This window comes from Lampris incognitus, chromosome 5, assembly GCF_029633865.1.
Source record: "Lampris incognitus isolate fLamInc1 chromosome 5, fLamInc1.hap2, whole genome shotgun sequence".
In the NCBI taxonomy this organism is placed as follows: Eukaryota; Metazoa; Chordata; class Actinopteri; order Lampriformes; family Lampridae; genus Lampris; species Lampris incognitus.
In genome coordinates this window covers 25,325,462-25,344,477 of record NC_079215.1, presented here as the reverse complement: position 1 = coordinate 25,344,477, position 19,016 = coordinate 25,325,462, and the positions used below count along the sequence as shown (strand labels likewise).

Here is a 19,016-nt window from a genome sequence, read left to right as displayed (position 1 = left end):
CAAGTTTCACGGAAGAAACCAAAAGGAAAATGAAACAATAAGTGAGTACCTTGCAAGTTTGAGAAAGTTAGCAGCCACATGCAAATTTGGAACATTTTTAGATGAAGCACTGCGTGATAGGTTTGTCTGTGGAGTTAAGAGCAGTGAGCTAAGAGATCGGTTACTCAATGCTGCTCACACAAGACTTAACGTTACAGCTCGCAGTTGAAATGGCGCTTTCTTTTGAGGTAACAAAAGGCAACAGTGCGCAACAGTTTGCACAGAAAGGCTATAAAGCTAAGGTGGTGGAAAAGAAGGCTAACATAAAGCATAGAGAGACTACGGTAAAGTCTACCGCTAACGGAAAGCCCTGGTATCGCTGCAATGGAAAAGGCCACAGACCGGAAGAATGCAGGTTCAAGGACGCAGAGTGTCACCAGTGCAAGAAAAAGTGACACATCGCAAAAGCATGCCGTTCACCTAAAGAAGGAAGCTATGGCAAGGCATCGAAAGGGACCATGAATTTGTAATGCTGCCACGCTCTCAAGCACGAGACATGTACAAACTCCAGCATTATCAAGCAGCAGGGAAGACTTGTTTGCAACGCTCCTCAGCACGTGGACCAGAGCAACGCTCAGTCTTCGGGCAGATGGAGATCCTATCCAGCCTCAGCTCTGCAGTGCCAGAGACAACTGCTGTGTGCCGACAAGGTGCATGGTGGATGCTGTACAGAACATTGACACTGGTCAGACATTGGACAGTGGAAGGGCCAAACTTTTGGCCTGTTGTCTAAAGAATTTAGAAACCCTACTATGTGTTCCTGAATAGTATATAAGGCAGAATCGCCACCAGGGCGTTCTCTTGGTACTCCGCTCTACTCTGGATAGCTAGGTTGTTACAATGTAATAATAAATATACTATGTTACCGTCATAAGTCTGCCGTGTGCACTTTCCAGTTATCTGCTTAAACAGCTTAGAACATTATTAGTGTTTCATACATGACACTTATAGAGCTCTGTGGTGCTCTTCTGGAAGTGGGAGCGCAGGACACACCTGGGTGTAGGAAGAGTTAGATGTGGTTTTCCTTCCAAGTAGCTGCGCAGCTGGGAGCCTGGAGAGATAGCCCTGATTACAGCATCTACTATTTCTACCTCAGGATAACCTCTGTTTAATCCATTTTTGATCTGATGAGCAAGGCTGGAAAATGTCAGCTTATCTTTCTGGCCTGGTTCACCTATTTGATCAGCGATTTTGAAATCCTTGCACCAGTATGGGCTTGGGTGCAGCTGAGCACTGGCTAAGGGCTGTGTGCTTACTTGAGGGCTGACAGTGTGTTGGGGCTGGTGCAGAGAATCATTAACAATGGCATTAACTGTAGTAGTTTGCTTGGTTCCTAATTCTTGTCGTTGATTTACAGTCCTCGATTCCTCCACTTCTCTCCGTGTCCCTGCCATCTCTGTATCCTGTTCAGTTTGTATTGTTTCATTAGCAATGCCGCTGATCATGTCTGTAATTTTGTCCTTCAGTAACAACAACTCTGACATCTTCTAGCTCTGCCAGCTCTTCTCTTTCAATGTACTTCATAATATGAGTCAACAATGATATATGGGATTTCTTTTTAACATCTGTTCTTTGTTCTCCTGATATTTTGAGAAAATTACAGATTCCCAATAAATTGTCTTTATTTAGGTTGTGCAACACATATACTACCTCTTCCTGTAGCTCTTCCATGGTTGTCATCATGTTGACAGGCCAGGAGGGACTTTGACTGTGCAGGAGTCAAGTGAACTGGGAGGTCTTTACTGCCCCCAATGATCTCTGACTGGCCTCAGATGACATATACTCAACCCCCAGCTTCCAGCTCTCCTTAAGCAGCAACGCTTTCCTCGCTGCAGCCTGCCTGGGTTAGTGTGAGGATTTAGCTGGCTCAGAATTCAGGGAACAGGCTGTGGACACTGGACATCTGAACAGCAATCCCAGTGGTGCCGCCAAAATGTTACACCTCTGAAAAAAGGGTGAAATAATCACTTAAGTGATAAGACGGGTGGGGACAAAAGCAATCAATCTCAGACTACCAGATCAAGATGACTCTGTAGATCACAGTTCAACACCATCACAGCTCAAATTGCACAACAAAGAACAAAGCAAGCAATGCAAAACAAACATGAACCCACTGTATTGCTAATTTGCAAGACTTTGAATGCGCCATTCATCCCTCCAACCTGTCACCCAGTCAGTTGTGACTGAAGAGGTCACTTAGATGAGTGATGAAATGTATCTGTCAATAAACGTTATATCCGGATTAACTGATTCAATCTTCTTTGACATTGATATTATCACAGAAAGTTGAATCAGTTCATCTGAACTTATACAACTTTCTGGGATGTAAAGATGAGGTTAGCCTTGTGTACCTGCGCTTCATCTGGTTATGGTACTGCACCAGAAAGTAAATGTCCAAACCGTGTATTTGCTTCAACCATGTTACTAAACCAGCTGATTTCATTAACTAGTTTTTCCTACCTAGTTGAGGAGTGGTGTTGACTAGAATCTGCTGGTGTCTGCATGAGTAGGGCAAATACATGGTTCGGACTTTTACTTTCTGGACTTGGTTTTTACACCTCTGTACTGCACCCACCGGGTGAGGATAGAGGTGTGTTACTAGTGGTTAATGGATACATGTGCCCAAAAACATCATTCACAACACATTCATGCATTCATTCACATTCTCTCTCTCACTCACTCAGAGAAACTACAAAAGCATCTGAGATTGTTTTATTTCATAAGCTTTATTCTTATGTAAACAAAGAATCAGTGACACAGCAAACAGGGTGGAACTGTTGTTACTGTCTTTATGCATGCTCATTAATCCAGGTAAGAAAATCAAAGAAGGTTGAATCAGTTCATCTGTAGACTGCAGGGTCCTGGCCTCTTCACAGAAGAGCTAACGTGTCTACACCCATCTACAGGCCTGTGGCCATTCTTTCAAGGATGAGGATGTGCACATCCTTGATAGGGAGGAACACTGGTTTGAACGGGGAGTCAAAGAGGCCATCTATGTGAAGAGGGAACAACCATCCCTGAACCGGGGCGGGGGGGGGGGGTCTAAGAGTACATCTGTCGCCATCTTACAATGCTGTGATTGCAAACATTACCAAATCCTCTGTGAATAGTACACATGGCCATTGAAACTCTAGTTAATGCTCACACCCATATTTGAATATGAGAGTGATCGTTTGTTTCGGTTGTTATGCGACTGTATTGTACTGTACTGTTTATAAGGGTGGGGATACCTGCAGTCAGTTTAGACTGAAGATGTCACTTAGATGAGTGATGAAACATATCTGTCAATAAACATATTCAGATCAAAGAAAGTTGAATCAGTTCATCTGGATACAATGTTTATTGACAGATACGTTGAATCACTCAACTTAGTGACATCTTCAGTCTAAACTGACTGCAGGTATCCCCACCCTTATAAACAGTGCAGTACAATACAGTGCCTTACGATCGAAACCAACGACCAGTTTCATATGCAAATATGGGTGTGATTACGGATCATGTGTACTATTCATAGAGGACTAGGAAATGTTGCAATTACAACACTGTAAAATGGCGACAACCAACAACCAGTTTCATGATCAAATATGGGTGTGCCCGTTAACTAAAGTTCCGATGGCCCTGTGTGCTATTCACAAAGGGTTGGGGAATAGTCGCATTGTAAGATGGCGACAGATGTACTCTTAGCCCCCCCCCCCCCGGTTCAGGGATGGTTGTCCCCTCTTAACACCGATGGCCTTTTTGACTCCCCGTTCAAACCAGCGTTCCTCCCTATTAAGGATGTGCACATCCTCATCCCTGAAAGAGTGGCCACAGGCCTGTAGATGGGTGTGGACTGCAGAGTCCTGGCCTGATGTGTTAGCTCTTCTGTGTTGTGCCATTCTTTTGGCCAGCGTCTGTTTAGTTCCTCCAATGTACAAGTCACGGCCATCCTCTTGACACTTAACAGCGTACACTATATTGCTCTGTTTGTGCCAGGGGACCTGATTCTTGGGGTGGACCAACTTCTGGCGCAGCGTGTTTTGGGGTTTGAAAGCAACTGAGGGCGTGGGGATACCTGCAGTCAGCTTAGACTGAAGGTGTCACTTAGTTGAGTGAAACGTGTCTGGTTGTATCCAGATGAACTGATTCAGCCTTCTTTGATGTTTTTACTGCGTTCACAAATGCATGCTGACAAGCTTCTGTTTTAAGCAGTTTCTAAAAACGCATCCTTTCAGGCAAGCCTTTTTATAGATCCCCACCCCTGCCGGCTGTTCTGGTTCATTTTTAGCTTGGTCTGTTACTCCCTATGCCATGTTTTATATTCATTCAATTCATTTTATGTATTTATTCATATTTTGTGTATTGAGTGTAAAGCACCTTGTAACTGTGTTTTTAAAAGTGCTATATAAATACAATTTTGCTTGCTTCACCTGTGTACACGCACACACACACACAGACACAGACACACACACACACACACACACACATGAACAAACAATAGATACAGACATGCAGCTGAAATGCATTTGCAAAGGGTTTGTATTTGTTAAGTCATCAAAAAAAACAGACTGAAAATATCCATCCAAGATGTGTCGATGTATGAGGTGTACATTGTGGCTCTTCATTTCGGTATATCCGTCCATCTGTCTCTCATACACACATACTTTTTGGTAGAAATAGCATAGCAGAAGACAAAAACCTCCAATCCCCAAAGTTTTATTGTTCAAATTCTTATTCATCCTCCAACTATTGACAGAAATCTGTACTCGCAAAAAAGTCTTCCCTCTTTCAAATTTTTCCTTTCTCCTCCTCACTTATGGGAAGAAGACATGAAGTTGCTCGGTTGCCATGTTGTCCTCCTTTCTCCTCATTCTGAGATGATTGATGGGGACACAGTTGATTGTGTGCCCATCATAGTCCTTTCACTCTTTTGTTCTCAGACAGGTGTGGTCCTCCTGTTGGCAACACAGTTACCAGGCAGCATCTCTGCATTGTTGTGAGCCACTGCAGAAGTCATATTGTTGTGGGCCATGTCTATTTTATCATCACCGAGAGGTGAGGCTATGGTGTAGAGCATAAACTCAGAGCCCACCGGCACTGGGTTTGCCAAATTAGACATAGGCATAGCAGTGGCCTTTAAGTCAGTTGATAGGGGTGGGTCTCTGTCTCGCAACGAGGATGTACGAAAGATTTGCGGAGTCACCTCACCAGCACTGTGATTGCTCCTGCAACTATATCTACGGCTGCGGTTATGGTAGTAGCGGTTACGGTAGTAAGATGAGCTACGGGAGAGGGGCGGCTTAAGGAGGGAGGGCCGGCCATTAGTGCGCAACTGCCTGTGCTTTTCTATGAACACATGCACTGCCAGCACGCCAACCATCTCAGCCAGCACAAAGGACAGAGCTCCAAAATAGAAAGACCAGCCGTATGAGTAGCTCTTCTTATTGTCACTCTGGCTGGGGTCCCCCGAGTTGGCCGATATGTAGACGATGATGCCAATGATGTTACTCAGACCTGAGAGGAGTGGGAGGGGGCTGAGATTAAATCAGCTGGAATTGTATACAATTGGTATGCATGCACACGCAATGCATGTGAGTGTGTGTTTCTGACCTGCAGAGACAAAGAGTATACCCGCACTGAGAATGACGTTGTGGCGTGACTTGTAGAACTCACTGGCAGCAACACACACGCCTCCCAGGAACAGTAAGCCCACACTGAGGATGGGGAAGAGACTAGATGCACGAACTGCTCCTGGGAGAAGGGCAGAGGAGATGAGAGTGGAGAAGATGGGGAGGGGGGAGATGAGGTTCAGGTATAAAAGGGTGAGAAGATAAAGAATTGAAAAAAGGCTTGAGATTTGAATGCTTGAAACATAAATTTTTTAATTTGATAACTGTATTTTTTCGTTGCACATTTCTAACTCACGTAGTAAGTACTCTGCAGCATCCTGCTCATAGTCTGCATCCTCAGCAAAATGATCAATGTCTTTGCATACACCCCGAAACGTTCCTGCAAAAAGACAAGAAGAAAGGTGAGTGTGTGTGTGTGTGTGTGTGTGTGTGTGTGTGTGTGTGTGTGTGTGTGTGTGTGTGTGTCTATGTGACATGACTGCTGTACTCTCTTCAAACAACAGGACATTTACTACTGTGATGAAGATGTCATGGTGCTGTGCTGGGCACTCGAGCCATGCTGGAGGTGGCTGTGTAGTATGTTTTACACTTAGAAAGTAAATAAGCTGTTAGGCAAGAGCACTTTCAGATATTTTTTAAAAGAATGCTAGACTGTTAATTTTTTTGTTTTTGTTTTTAATCTAGGGTGGCATGGCTCAGGAGGTAGAGCAGGTCGTCCTGTAATCAGGTCATTGGTTCATTCCCCGGCGCCTTCAGAGAGCGTGTCAAAGTGTCATTGAGCAAGACACTGAACCCCTAACTGCTCCGGATGAGCAGGTTGGTGCCTTGCATGGCAGCTTCCTCCATCAGTGTGTGACTGTGTGTGTGAATGGGTGAATGTGAGGTATGCATTGTAAAGTGCTTTGAGTGGTCGGTAGACCAGAAAAGCGCTATATAAATGCAGTCCGTTTTGAAATATCCGTTATGAAATATTTCGAAACTGGCGCTATTTGATAGCTTCATCACATGTAGTTGTTTGAATTTTGCCTGAGGACTAGAGAATTGTTTCCATTCAAAAGCAAAGTGCACAATAAAGTGTCTTTATTGTAAGCTGCTTTGGATAAAAGCATTGGCTAAATGACTGCAATGTAATGTAATGCCTGGGTTTGGCACCAATTTCACTATGGATTCGGAGGTGAGAACAAAGAGATGGTTGGGTTGTTAACTGTTCTATGTGAAATGCATTGTAGTGTTAACATCTGCAGATGCTGCTGCTCTGGAAACCTGACTGTTTTTTTGTTTTGTTTTTTTTTCCCTCAATAAATTATGTCAAAGTTATCGCAGTACTGGTTGGAATCCCCATGTTACCACCGGTTTGGTCAGGTGTTCCTACAGTCACAATTGGCCATGTCTGCGGGTGGGAAGCCGGATGTGGGTATGAGTCTTGGTCGCTGCACTAGCGCCTCTTGGGGGGGTGGGGGGGAACTGGGGGGAATAGCGTGATCCTCCCACGTGCCCTGTCCCCCTGGTGAAACTCCTCACTGTCAGGTGAAAAGAAGCGGCTGGCGACTCCACGTGTATCAGAGGAGGCATGTGGTAGTCTGCAGCCCTCCCCGGATCGGCAGAGGGGGTGGAGCAGCAACTGGGATGGCTCAGAAAATAAGATAACTGGCCAAGTAGAATTGGAGAGAAAAGGAAGAGGAAAAAGCCAAAAAAAAAGTTATTGCAGCTCAACTGAGGTGTTAATGAAGTAGCAGGATGCTTTTTCCTGAGATTTGCAGTGCAACTGAAAAGAAATGAAGGGTTATTGTCGTCTGCCTCGGTGAAATCAAGCAGACTGCATCTAAAACTTGTTCATACAGGTGTCCTCTCAGCCTAGTCAATGGATTTTTGTTGTAGTGGTTTGCCACTTACACTTTAACTTATGAGCTGCTTTCCAAAACGCCCATTCCATGCCATCGGTATGTGTGTGTGTGAGTGAATTAATTAATTGTAAAGCGCTTTGTTGCAGCTAGAGAAGCGCTATAAAAATGCAACTTGATTAATTGTTCTTAACTCAATTTGCAGTTTTTGTTTTTTTTGCCTCTTGCTTTTTCATTTTACAAGGGGGTAATGCTATGTCAAGCATGGAATGAAACTGTCCATTAAGCAACTCTGTCAGTTGACATCGGTACCATACTGAATTATTTTGTTTCTGCAAAGCGTTTTCTTCCCAAATATCAACCTTAAATGCACAGCTAATTAAATCATTGCAGCAGGATCACTGGGATCATACTCTCTGAGCCATGACCATGCCCTGCAGCTCATTAACGTCTAGTCCAAACTTTGTTTAACCTGATCAAACTTTCCTCTACTCTGTCCTCTCTCATGCATTCTCCTCTCCCCTCCTTCCTCCCACCCCTCCCTCTGCTGCCCCACTGTCACGAAGCTTCAAAGTGGTTTTAATGGGGAGTTAACGAAGCATACAGTGTTAAAAGGGCATCGATATTGCAATAGGTTTAAGTGTGCGTCTGTCTGTCTGGCCTACTTATCCCCGTGTTAAAGACAAAGTCAGGCAGACAGATCGTAGGCTCACTGTGTGCTTGTGCTCATTAATAATATCATTATTCAAAGAGCCCATCCGTCCTTCAACCCCCGTAAATTCAGATTTTTAGGGTGTGTGTGAGGGGTGACTACGTTCATATAAGCACTCATTCGGTTTGGTAAAATGGCCCTCAGCTGGTGTCTTTCAATGTGCCTGACCCACCGACTCATGAACAGGCCAGAATAATACGGCCCGCTCTGGCTGGGGTTTGAACAAGAGCTAACCCCCCCCCCCCGAAAAAAAAAGAAGAAAAAAGTTTACTCCTGGGTAAGAGTAGGGAGTTATATATGAGTCATACGTGCCAGGGGTGGAAATGATTTTCATATTTCTGTCACATTTGTATCTCTGCCTTACTTTGTGTTTTTAATACTTGAGCCGATCCATAACCACTTACAATATCTGTTATTCCCACTATTAGCCACATCACTTTCCTCTCCAGCGGTCGTTTCTCTCGTTTTGTTTTTCCCCCTTTTGCTTGCATGAGTGTGGAAGCTGCTCCTGCTGACAAAGTGACTGAATGACTTTTGTATTCGTAACCATGGCGACGCGCAGTCAGCCCATCAATACTGGCCAATCGATGCACCACATAAGGACACATTTATCAATACCTCCCTGTGTTTGTAATGTCAAAAGACACTAGTGAGCCACAGTTTACTGAGAGAGCCAAGCGGAAGTTCAGCTCAGCTCAGTAAGATAACATTTTACCACCGACACCGACAAAGCGCCACTTTACAAAAGGACAACTAGTATTTATTTTCCCCCTCGGTGATAGAAATGTCAGAATGCCCCTGCAGGTCAAATTAAACTGCCAGAGTAGATTATGTAGCCTAGACCCGCGTCAGGTTGCAGACAGCGGTGGAATAAAGTGCAGGTCAGAGGTCGTTTCGAACACGGCTAAGGGCGTTCTCGGATCTCCCGCACGTAAATATAAGTTTTACACAAAAACATATATATCTATATCGTTGAGGGTAAGACATCGGTCGGGGTAGGACCGTCAGCCGCCACCTACCTTCGGTGCAGCAGGTGCGCCATAGGCCGGAGTGGGTCAGGACCTCCTCGTTCTTGCGAATGGTCTCGTTGTCGCCGGAACTCTTGGAGCGGCACATCCCCCGCGAGTAGAGCCAGTAGTCCGTCCCGACGGCTATCGTCATGAGGCTGAAGGCGCAAAAAGCCCCCGCCGTGGTCATCAGCATCATCACACCCCGGTTGCACACCCTCATATCGCCCAGAGACGACCTCTCCCCGCCGTCGCTCCCTCCTGTCGATTCGTAGTTTGTGAAAAAAAAAAAAACAAGACAAAAACAAACAAATAACAAAAAACACCTCTCTTGAAATCTCCAGTGATGAACTTCCGAGCCGATGTGATCGGTTAAATTAAGACACAGCGCGCCCACTAACACCCTGAGCTGCCTCCCCCTGCGTAAATTGTAAGCTGCCTGGGTTTCCGGTGGTCCGCATAACTTTTGCTGGGGTTTTTTTCCGAATTTTTTTTTTTTTTGTGCCTTGCAACATGAGAACGAAGAAGGGCGATTGGGGAAGGGAGAGCCGAACAAATACGAGAAACACGAGAAAGAGACGTTTTTAACCGTGGTTTAAAAGGGGCGCAGAATCTGAGGTCTCTCCACCACGTTGCCAAGCCCGCATCCGCATGCCGCCAACTCTCCGCGCTGCTAGCCAGCCGCCTGTTAGGTTAGCCGGTTAGCCTGTCAAAGTGGGCGTGTCCCGTTCCTCTTAATGGCACATAAAGCACACCAAGCCGTCAGTACCGGCGACCGCTCCAAGCGTGTTGTCCAGATGTTCAGCACCAAGGAGAGCGCATATGTTCTTTGCAACTGGCCGTTTTCTTTCAACTTAAAAAAAAGGACCATACTGGTTTTTTTAACACTTTAGCCCATTTATATCATTTATATACAAATCCGTGTTTTTTCAGTTTTGTTTTTAATGCGTATGCCCTCCAGGTAGCTGTTGTTTTCCATTCATTTCACTTGAAGCGTAATGCAGCACAGAACATTTATTTATTTAGCTATGTATGATTTATTCATATTTCAAAGTTGCGTTATCGTTGCGGGATGACGCAATTGAAAGCGCAGGTTGATTTGAGCAGGAAAAAAGATCGATTTACAAACGAAACTCAGGCGACTTCATCGTGATGACATGATGGATGTCCGCCGGAGAAGCGGAGAATCTGAAGGTGGATTATCACGTGGGTATGTAGGATTAAAAGAAATAGGGAAATTGGGTAATTTCTCAAATCCATAACTTAAAAAAAACCATTATGCTTAAAAAAAGGTATAGGGAGTAAAGTATAATCGATTTGTAATAAATGAGTTAAACATACAAAACATCGTTGTTGTTTTTTGTTTTTCAACAGTTTATCCAGACGTCTTGGCATACTGACATACAAATAATTCCATTCAAATAATCTGTCTTTGTTGTTTCACCGACTTTGACAGTAATATTGGTACCTGTGGAGCCTATTTGTTTTTGATCACTTTGAATCCCAGAGACCCTTTTGAAATAAAGATCCACCCCCCCCACACACATATATACAGTGGTGCTTTAAAGTTTGTTAACACTTTAGAATTTTCTATATTTCTGCATAAATATGACCTAAAACATCATCCGATTTTCACACAAGTCCTAAAAGTAGATAAAGAGAACCCAATTAAACAAATGAGACAAAATATTATACTTGGTCATTTATTTATTGAGGAAAATGAGCAAATATTGCATATCTGTAAGTGGCAAAAGTATGTGAACCTTTGCTTTCAGTATCTGGTGTGACCCCCGCAGCAATAACTGCAACTAAACATTTCTGGTAACTGTTGATCAGTCCTGCACATCGGCTTGGAGGACTTTTAGCCCATTCCTCCGTACAGAACAGCTTCAACTCTGGGATGTTGGTGAGTTTCCTCACATGAACCAACTGCTCGCTTCAGGTCCTACCACAACATTTCGATTGGATTAAGGTAAGGACTTTGACTTGGCCATTCCAAAACATTAACTTTATTCTTCTTCAACCATTCTTTGTTAGAACGACTTGTGTGTTTAGGGTCGTTGTCTTGCTGCATGACCCACCTTCTCTTGAGATTCAGTTCACGGACAGATGTCCTGACATTTTCCTTAAGCATTCGCTGGTATAATTCAGAATTCATTGTTCCATCAGTGATGGCAAGCTGTCCTGGCCCAGATGCAGCAAAACAGGCCCAAACCATGATACTACCACCACCATGTTTCACAGATGGGATAAGGTTCTTATGCTGGAATGCAACGTTTTCCTTTCTCCAAACATAACGCTTCTCATTTAAACCAAAAATTTCTATTTTGGTCTCATCCGTCCACAAAACATTTTTCCAATAGCCTTCTGGCTTGTCCACGTGATCTTTAGCAAACTGCAGATAGGCAACAGTGTTCTTTTTGGAGAGCAGTGGCTTTCTCCTTGCAACCCTGCCATGCACGCCATTGTTGTTCAGTGTTCTCCTGATGGTGACTCATGAACATTAACATTAGCCAATGTGAGAGAGGCCTTTAGTTGCTTAGAAGTTACCCTGGGTTCCTTTGTGACCTGGCCAACTATTACACGCCTTGCTCTTGGAGTGATCTTTGATGGTCGACCACTCCTGGGGAGGGTAACAATGGTCTTGAATTCCCTCCATTTGTACACAATCTGTCTGACTGTTGATTGGTGGAGTCCAAACTCTTTAGAGATGGTTTTGTAACCTTTTCCAGCCTGATGAGCATCAACAACGCTTTTTCAGAGGTCCTGAGAAATCTCCCTTGTTCTTGCCATGATACACTTCCACAAACATGTGTTTTGAAGATCAGACTTTGATAGATCCCTGTTCTTTAAATAAAACAGGGCGCCCACTCACACCTGATTGTCATCCCATTGATTGAAAACACCTGACTCTAATTTCACCTTCAAATTAACTGCTAATCCTAGAGGTTCACATACTTTTGCCACTCACAGATATGCAATATTGGATCATTTTCCTCAATAAATAAATGACCAAGTATAATATTTTTGTCTCGTTTGTTTAATTGGGTTCTCTTTATCTACTTTTAGGACTTGTGTGAAAATCTGGTGATGTTTTAGGTCATATTTATGCAGAAATATGGAAAATTCTAAAGTGTTCACAAACTTTCAAGCACCACTGTATATCGTTTTTTTCTACTGGAAACCATCAATGGTGTTGATAAAAGTGCTGAACAAATGAGGAGTGGAATATTTAGAAGTAGGAAAAAAAGTAATGCATTTCAGTACAAGCTTGTTCCGTGCGTCACGCACTCATCAGCTACCAATGTGATATATATCGATCAGCCAAAACATTAAAGCCACAGACATAAGTGAATAACATTGATTATCTGGATACAATGGCACCTGCCAAGGGGTGGGATATATTAGGCAGCAAGTGAACAGTCAGTGCTTGAAGCAGGAAAAATGGGCAAGTGTAAGGATCTGAGCGACTTTGACAAGGGCCAAATTGTGATAGCTAGACGACTGGGTCAGAGCCTCTCCAAAACAGCAGGTCTTGTGGGGTGTTCCCAGTATGCAGCGGTCCGTACCTACTAGAAGTGGTCCAAGGAAGGACAACCAGTGAACCGGCAACAGGGTCATGGGCACCCAAGGCTTATTGATATGTGTGGGGTGTGAAGGCTAGCCTGTCTGGTCCAATACCACAGAAGAGCTACTGTAGCTCAAATTGCTAAAAAAAAAAGTTAATGCTGGCTATGATAGACAGGTGTCAGCAGTGCATCACAGATTGCTACATATGGGGCTGCATAGCTGCAGACCGGTTAGTGCTCATGATAACCCGTCCATCGCCAAAACCGACTACAATGGGCATGCGAGTGTCAGAACTGGAACATGGAAGATGGTGTCCTGGACTGATGAATCATGTTTTCATTTATATCATGTGGACAGCGAGGTGCATATGTGTCGTTTACCTGGGGAAGAGATGGCACCAAGATGCACTATGGGAAGAAGGCAAGCTGGTGAAAGCAGTGTGATGCTCTGGGCAATGTTCTGCTGGGAAACTTTGGGTCCTGGCATTCATGTGGGTGTTATTTTGATACCTACCACCTACCTAAACATTGTTGCAGATCAAGTACACCCCCTCATGGCAATGGTATTCCCTGATGGCAGTGGCCTCTTTCAGTAGGATAATACACCCTGCCACACTGCAAAAAATGTTCAGTAGTTTGAGGAACACGACAAAGAGTGTTGACAAACAAAGAGTGTTGCTTTGGCCTCCAAATTCCCCAGATCTCAGTCCGATCAAGCATCTGTGGGATGTGCTGGAAAAACAAGTCTGATCCATGGAGGCCCCACCTCATAACTTACAGGACTTAAAGGATCTGCTGCTAATGTCTTGGTGTCAGATGCCAGCGAACACCTTCAGAGGTCTTGTGGAGTCCATGCCTCAACGGGTCAGAGCTGTTTTGGCTGCACAAAGGGGGGATCTACACAATATTAGGCAGGCGGTTTTAATGTTTTGGCTGATCAGTGTGGCTATATATATATATATAATCAATTCATTCCTGTTAATCCACATTGAATAACAGGAATGAATTGGCCAGCAGTTGCAGACGGATATAAGCACCTATTTTGTAATTACAAATAAATCATGACAATAGACAAATACCACCCCACCCTCCCCAAATTGGACCGTTAGCAATCGCGTGTTTTTGAAATTTGAATCGCACCTCCGTTAGCGATCACGTGTTTTTGAAAATTTTGTAAGTTGCACATCTCCCTTCCCTATTGGATAATGTGCATGATGAAGTGCATGACGAAGCAGTAGATGGTATGTCCTTCCTGGAGTGGTTTTATTGGCAGCTGATGATTGCTTATGGCATGAAACAGGCTTGTACTGTCTCAGAGAATTTACTTGACTCACTGGATTATCGTTGTCAAAAGAAACACTCAATGGTAGCGAAAGTGCTCAACAAATAAGGAGCAAAAATAATCCAGTGATTCAAATAAGAATTTACTTGAATCACTGGATTATATATATAAATATATAGACATACGTGTGTGTGTGTGTGTGTGTGTGTGTGTGTGTGTGTGTTGATCTCTCCCAAGTATATGCCTTTATGAAGTTCATCACAGGGTCTTGAAAAAAAAACTATCGCTTAAAAAGGCCGACTGGGCTGGTTCCAGGACCCTCGGCCTTTGTTATTCTCTGTTTCCCTCTCAGTTTTTAAGTCAAAATAAAACACAGGAGGCGAAGTTATTCAAAACAGCATTCATCATAATGAGCTATTTTAATGTAGATATCATAGTACCATCAGGTATATTTTCACATTCAGGTAGACACGGCGCATGCAACACATGACCACTGTCCTGTTACACGTTTCTTTCACTCCCTTCATGAAAGGCTGAACTCCTCCCCTCTTCACCTCCCCTCTACTCCTCCCGGTTTGCTTTCACTCCTCATCTTCCCTTTTGCATAGTAAACACTTTATTCTCTTCTCCCTCTCTTCTTACTCGTGACCTTCCCCTCGCCCTCGCTCCCCCACCTCCATTTCAATCACGCGGGACGGAGATGGACTGAGGATCCCTTTGCCCTTCTCATGGAGGACAGAAGGAGAGGCGGAGGGAAAGAAAGGGAGATGATCATGATCAAATGTAATAGAGGTGTGAGGTAAGGAAACGTTAGAGGACAGCAGTTGAGGAGAGTGGAAGAGAAGTAAGAGAAAAGCAGCAGAAGACAAGACTTTTGTTGGAAAATAAGGATGAGATGAAGCAAGAAGAGGCTAAAAAAAAAAAAGAGAGACTCATGGTTGACGGTATGGAACAAAATTTGTGCCAATAAGAAACGCAATTGAAATGACCCAATATACTGAAATGCAATAATGCAATGCACACGTGATTGTCTTTTAATGCATCCACACAGTTATAGTGCCGCCACGTTTTACTTTGAATTTCCACACAGTGAAATACAAATGTGGCAACATCCTTAATGAGATGCGGCTTCTGTGCCCTTCTGAAATCCAGTCCCTGTAGCCATTGCATTTCACTCCCCAAGTGCTATAATGGTGACACAACTGAGAGAAAAGATCAGTGCAAAGAACACCTGTTTTTCTATTCTGAGGTCACATATTGCGTTTCTGCATAATCGCGCCTAAATTCAAAGTCAATCCACTGTCCACAGGCCAGGGGTGCTTTGGTTAGTAGCATCATCAAAGAATAGCCAGGAAAGTTAAATCAATACACTCATGTGCAGGTGAACCCGACAATTACAAATTATTAGGAGGAGATAAGTTTGCCTGCTTCAACTAGTTGAGAGTGAAAATACACATATGTACATCCCCAGTCTAGGGCGCTGGACTGAGAAGCCTCAACACGCCTTTATAAAAGGCTATTAGATACACAGAAGGCTTTTTAATAACCTTCTATAAAGGCGTGTTGGAGCATATTAGGTGTGCAGATTTTTTTGTTCTTCCGCTGACCACTTGAAGGAGTTAGTGACTATCACCGAGATGTACTTAAGGTGTGAGGTAGCGCTAATGCGACTCTGCATGTGTACGAAGAGAAAATTCTGCTCGGCTAACATGGCACATTTCGGTTTTTGCATGTGTAAACTGCAGCTGATACAGGGTTGCGACCATTTCACATTTCTGACCCGATTGATATGCATTTTTGGGCTATCAGAAGGCACAAAACTTAAGAAGGGTTTAATGCAAATAATCATAATTGCACCCTCTGTTTGATTAACAAAAGGAAAACCCCCAATTTCTCCAACTGGCAAACAGTTTTTAAACCCCAGGGACAGCATATCTTATTTTAGGCACAAACATGGTTGCAGTAATTTGGGCAGAGGGAGATGAAGAGGACAAACAGGACAAGTGTGTTTCATGCACACATTGCCCTGTTTGGCATGTCTGAAGGTGAGGTAAGAAACAAGTATAGGTTGCCAAACCATACGATTCTTTCTCTTCTGGAAGAAATAAAAGATGGGATCGCAGCCCCAGACCAGCAGGAGCCATGCGATAGCTGCACCACCCAGTCCTTTGCCGACTCTACATATTTTGCTTTAGGGTCTTTGCAGTACAGGGTGGCTTATAGAGCAGGAATGTAATTTTGCCTGATAAAACCCAGGCTGATCTCTCAGTTTAGATAGCACCTCTGGAATTTATACTGGAAAATTGCTGCAAAACTGTGGTGGCGCTGCATTTAGTGTGACCTGATAGCTGCCTGCTTGCAAAACTACCAAGAGTTGCCATTAATTTTTTCAGGGGTACTACTTGTTTGTATGACTATGCAAATCTCGGGGGCGTGTGGTTTGTTTTAGAGCGAAGTGGTTGTAGGAAAGAACGGGACAAGTGGTACCTGTCACAAGCAAAAATGGCACAAAAATCACATCTCATTTCAGCATCGTTGGATCACCGCATTTGCATCTCATTGCGTGTAAAAATTCAGAATAAGATAATTACATCTGTATTTTGATTTTACTTGTGGCTTTATAACTGTGTGCGAATGTTGGAAAACAACCACACGTGCATTGTATTTAAAAATGTCGATTGCATACCGTGCTTATATGCACAATTTCTGTTTCGTACGATCAAAGAGAGAACGTGAGAGCTGGAGAAAGGGAGGGCAGAGAGAATCAGAGAGGAGCTGCTATATGGAGGAGAAGTGTATATTAACATGAGAACCACCTCTAGCGCTAGGCGTTGATTCTATTTACACATATGCAAAACACAAATCATACAGAAATATTACACACTATCTTATATTGTCATTTTGTTATCATGTATAGTCGCAACACTCATTCAGTTTAATTTAAGTTTGTGGATTTGAAATATCTCACAGAGCATTTCTGAGTGGAATCGGAGTAAAGCTTGATTTGAGCATGGATTTGTAAGCATTGATTTGCTGTGAAAAATTCAAGACATTGAGATTTATCCAAGACAGCAAAAGCAAATCTTTAAGAACCAACAGCTAATATGTCATGCATAGAAGAATTGCACCACAAAAGTTTGTATAGGCCTACACAGCATTATGTCACTGCATATACCATGCTAAAAAGAAAGGGAGTGAGCAAGACAGACAGAGACAAGACGGGGGGAGGGGGGGGCAAGGGAAAGACATACATTTTAAATCTGTCTAGCAGGTATTTGAAGGATTTTTTTTCTTTTTTTGCATCAATTCGGAAGACACGACTTGCTTGGACTAAGTTCCAAACTAACTTAGACGGCTTATAAACAAGGATCTTCAAAATACATGACATCCCTCCAACCCCAAGCCTACACAGAGACTTGTGTGTGGACACATACATGACCCATTGATCATGGAATGTTCATGACATAACTTTTTACAGGCTGAAGAGAAAGAATCAAGTAAACAGACACACACATCTGTTGGTAATCAATAGAGCACAAACATAGCTACATGTTTACATTGGGTCTGGCTGCTAGCCTTGGTACTGACCTGTTCCCTGCTGGGTACACACATACACACACACACACACACACACACACACACACACACACACACACACACACACACACACACACACACACACACTGCTCGCTGTAATGTTCTTTTGGATAAAGCTCAGTCCAACGGATCAATCAGTAGCTAATTCCATTTGCATTTCTTTTTCAAATATGATCGCTTGTAGATGTGTTTGTGCGGAGGGGACTCGGGTGTGAATCTGTGCTACGCCCGGCAGGCTAAGAGATCACTGTCCAATTGAAGTGCTGGTGTGAGCAAGTTTGAAGTCTGGACAGCTAAGGGGATGCGTGAGTGCTGGGCAATGTTGTGGCTTTAGCTTGGGTGGGTCAGGTCAGGTTAGCGGTGTGGGACAACAGAGGAGGTTTCCATGAACATAATTGAATTTGATGGGTTCTGAGTTAGTCTTGGCAAGGCTAGATCTTCGTGGCGGGAACAATCATACTTGTATAATGAATTCAGGGTTGGTGTAGGAGAAACCTTGAAACTCATTCTGGTCCAAATTCATGATGAAGAGCTTGTCTGTGGGTGTCAGCTCCACTGCCATCTTGGTGAATTCCTTGTCAAAATTTCCAACGTCACGGCGAGATTTCTGACAGTGGAAGAGAAAGAAACAAACAGGATGGTTTGGATCAAGAAAAGTACAAGGCTGTAGGTGTTACTTCATTTAAAGTGCAATTTCAATTCAAAAAGAGACAGAAAAGGTTGGACAATAGGCAAAAGAAAAAGGAAAACCCCTCCACAGAAGCACACTGATGGCAAAGTCTCCATCTTTACGACAGATAGGTGGACAGACTGTACCGACTTGACGATGCGGTGTGGACTCGATAAGACACACTAATGATGTCATAACGGACTGGAGCGGAAAAAAAATCGACAAAAACATGACACACCCTACCGACAAGCCCAGGAAACACAGTTTAGATGGCAAAAGACCCGAGATCCACAACAAACCTTAAGAGCCAGAGATGAAAATGTTCAACAGCAGATAAGAGTCAACAGTACAGGCCGGTTGAGACCAACCACGGCCAGAGAGGATTGGACACTAGACAACCACTACAAGGAGGTGAAGTGGCGAGCCCCAGGCAAGACACACATACAGGTACACACATACACATACACTGTTGTTTCCTACCTCCTCATTTGTCTCCCCGCAGGGACTCAAGCTGCTTTGAGTAGGGGTCTGGAAACTTTTCCCAACTCTAGTCCCTGGTCCACCTGACGCCTAGTCATCTCACTGCCTCTACTTCGGCTCATACGGGGCCATTCGTGAGAGGCAGGTGTGTGTGTGTGTGTATGTGTGTGTGTGTGTGTAACAAAGCAGACACAACAACAGCAGTCTGGT

General features: G+C 43.7%; 1 protein-coding gene across 1 annotated transcript; it reads right to left on the bottom strand.

Moving 5' to 3' along the window:
• Nucleotides 1-4,941: 4,941 nt before the first annotated feature.
• LOC130113111 (voltage-dependent calcium channel gamma-3 subunit-like) lies at nt 4,942-9,559 on the bottom strand. Its single transcript, XM_056280628.1, has 4 exons — nt 9,221-9,559; nt 5,944-6,027; nt 5,629-5,769; nt 4,942-5,532 (listed from the first exon to the last, which is right to left on the bottom strand). Exons 1-4 carry the CDS (start codon nt 9,429-9,431, stop codon nt 4,955-4,957), a joined length of 1,014 nt encoding a protein of 337 aa, XP_056136603.1. The 5' UTR covers nt 9,432-9,559; the 3' UTR covers nt 4,942-4,954.
• Nucleotides 9,560-19,016: the final 9,457 nt, after the last annotated feature.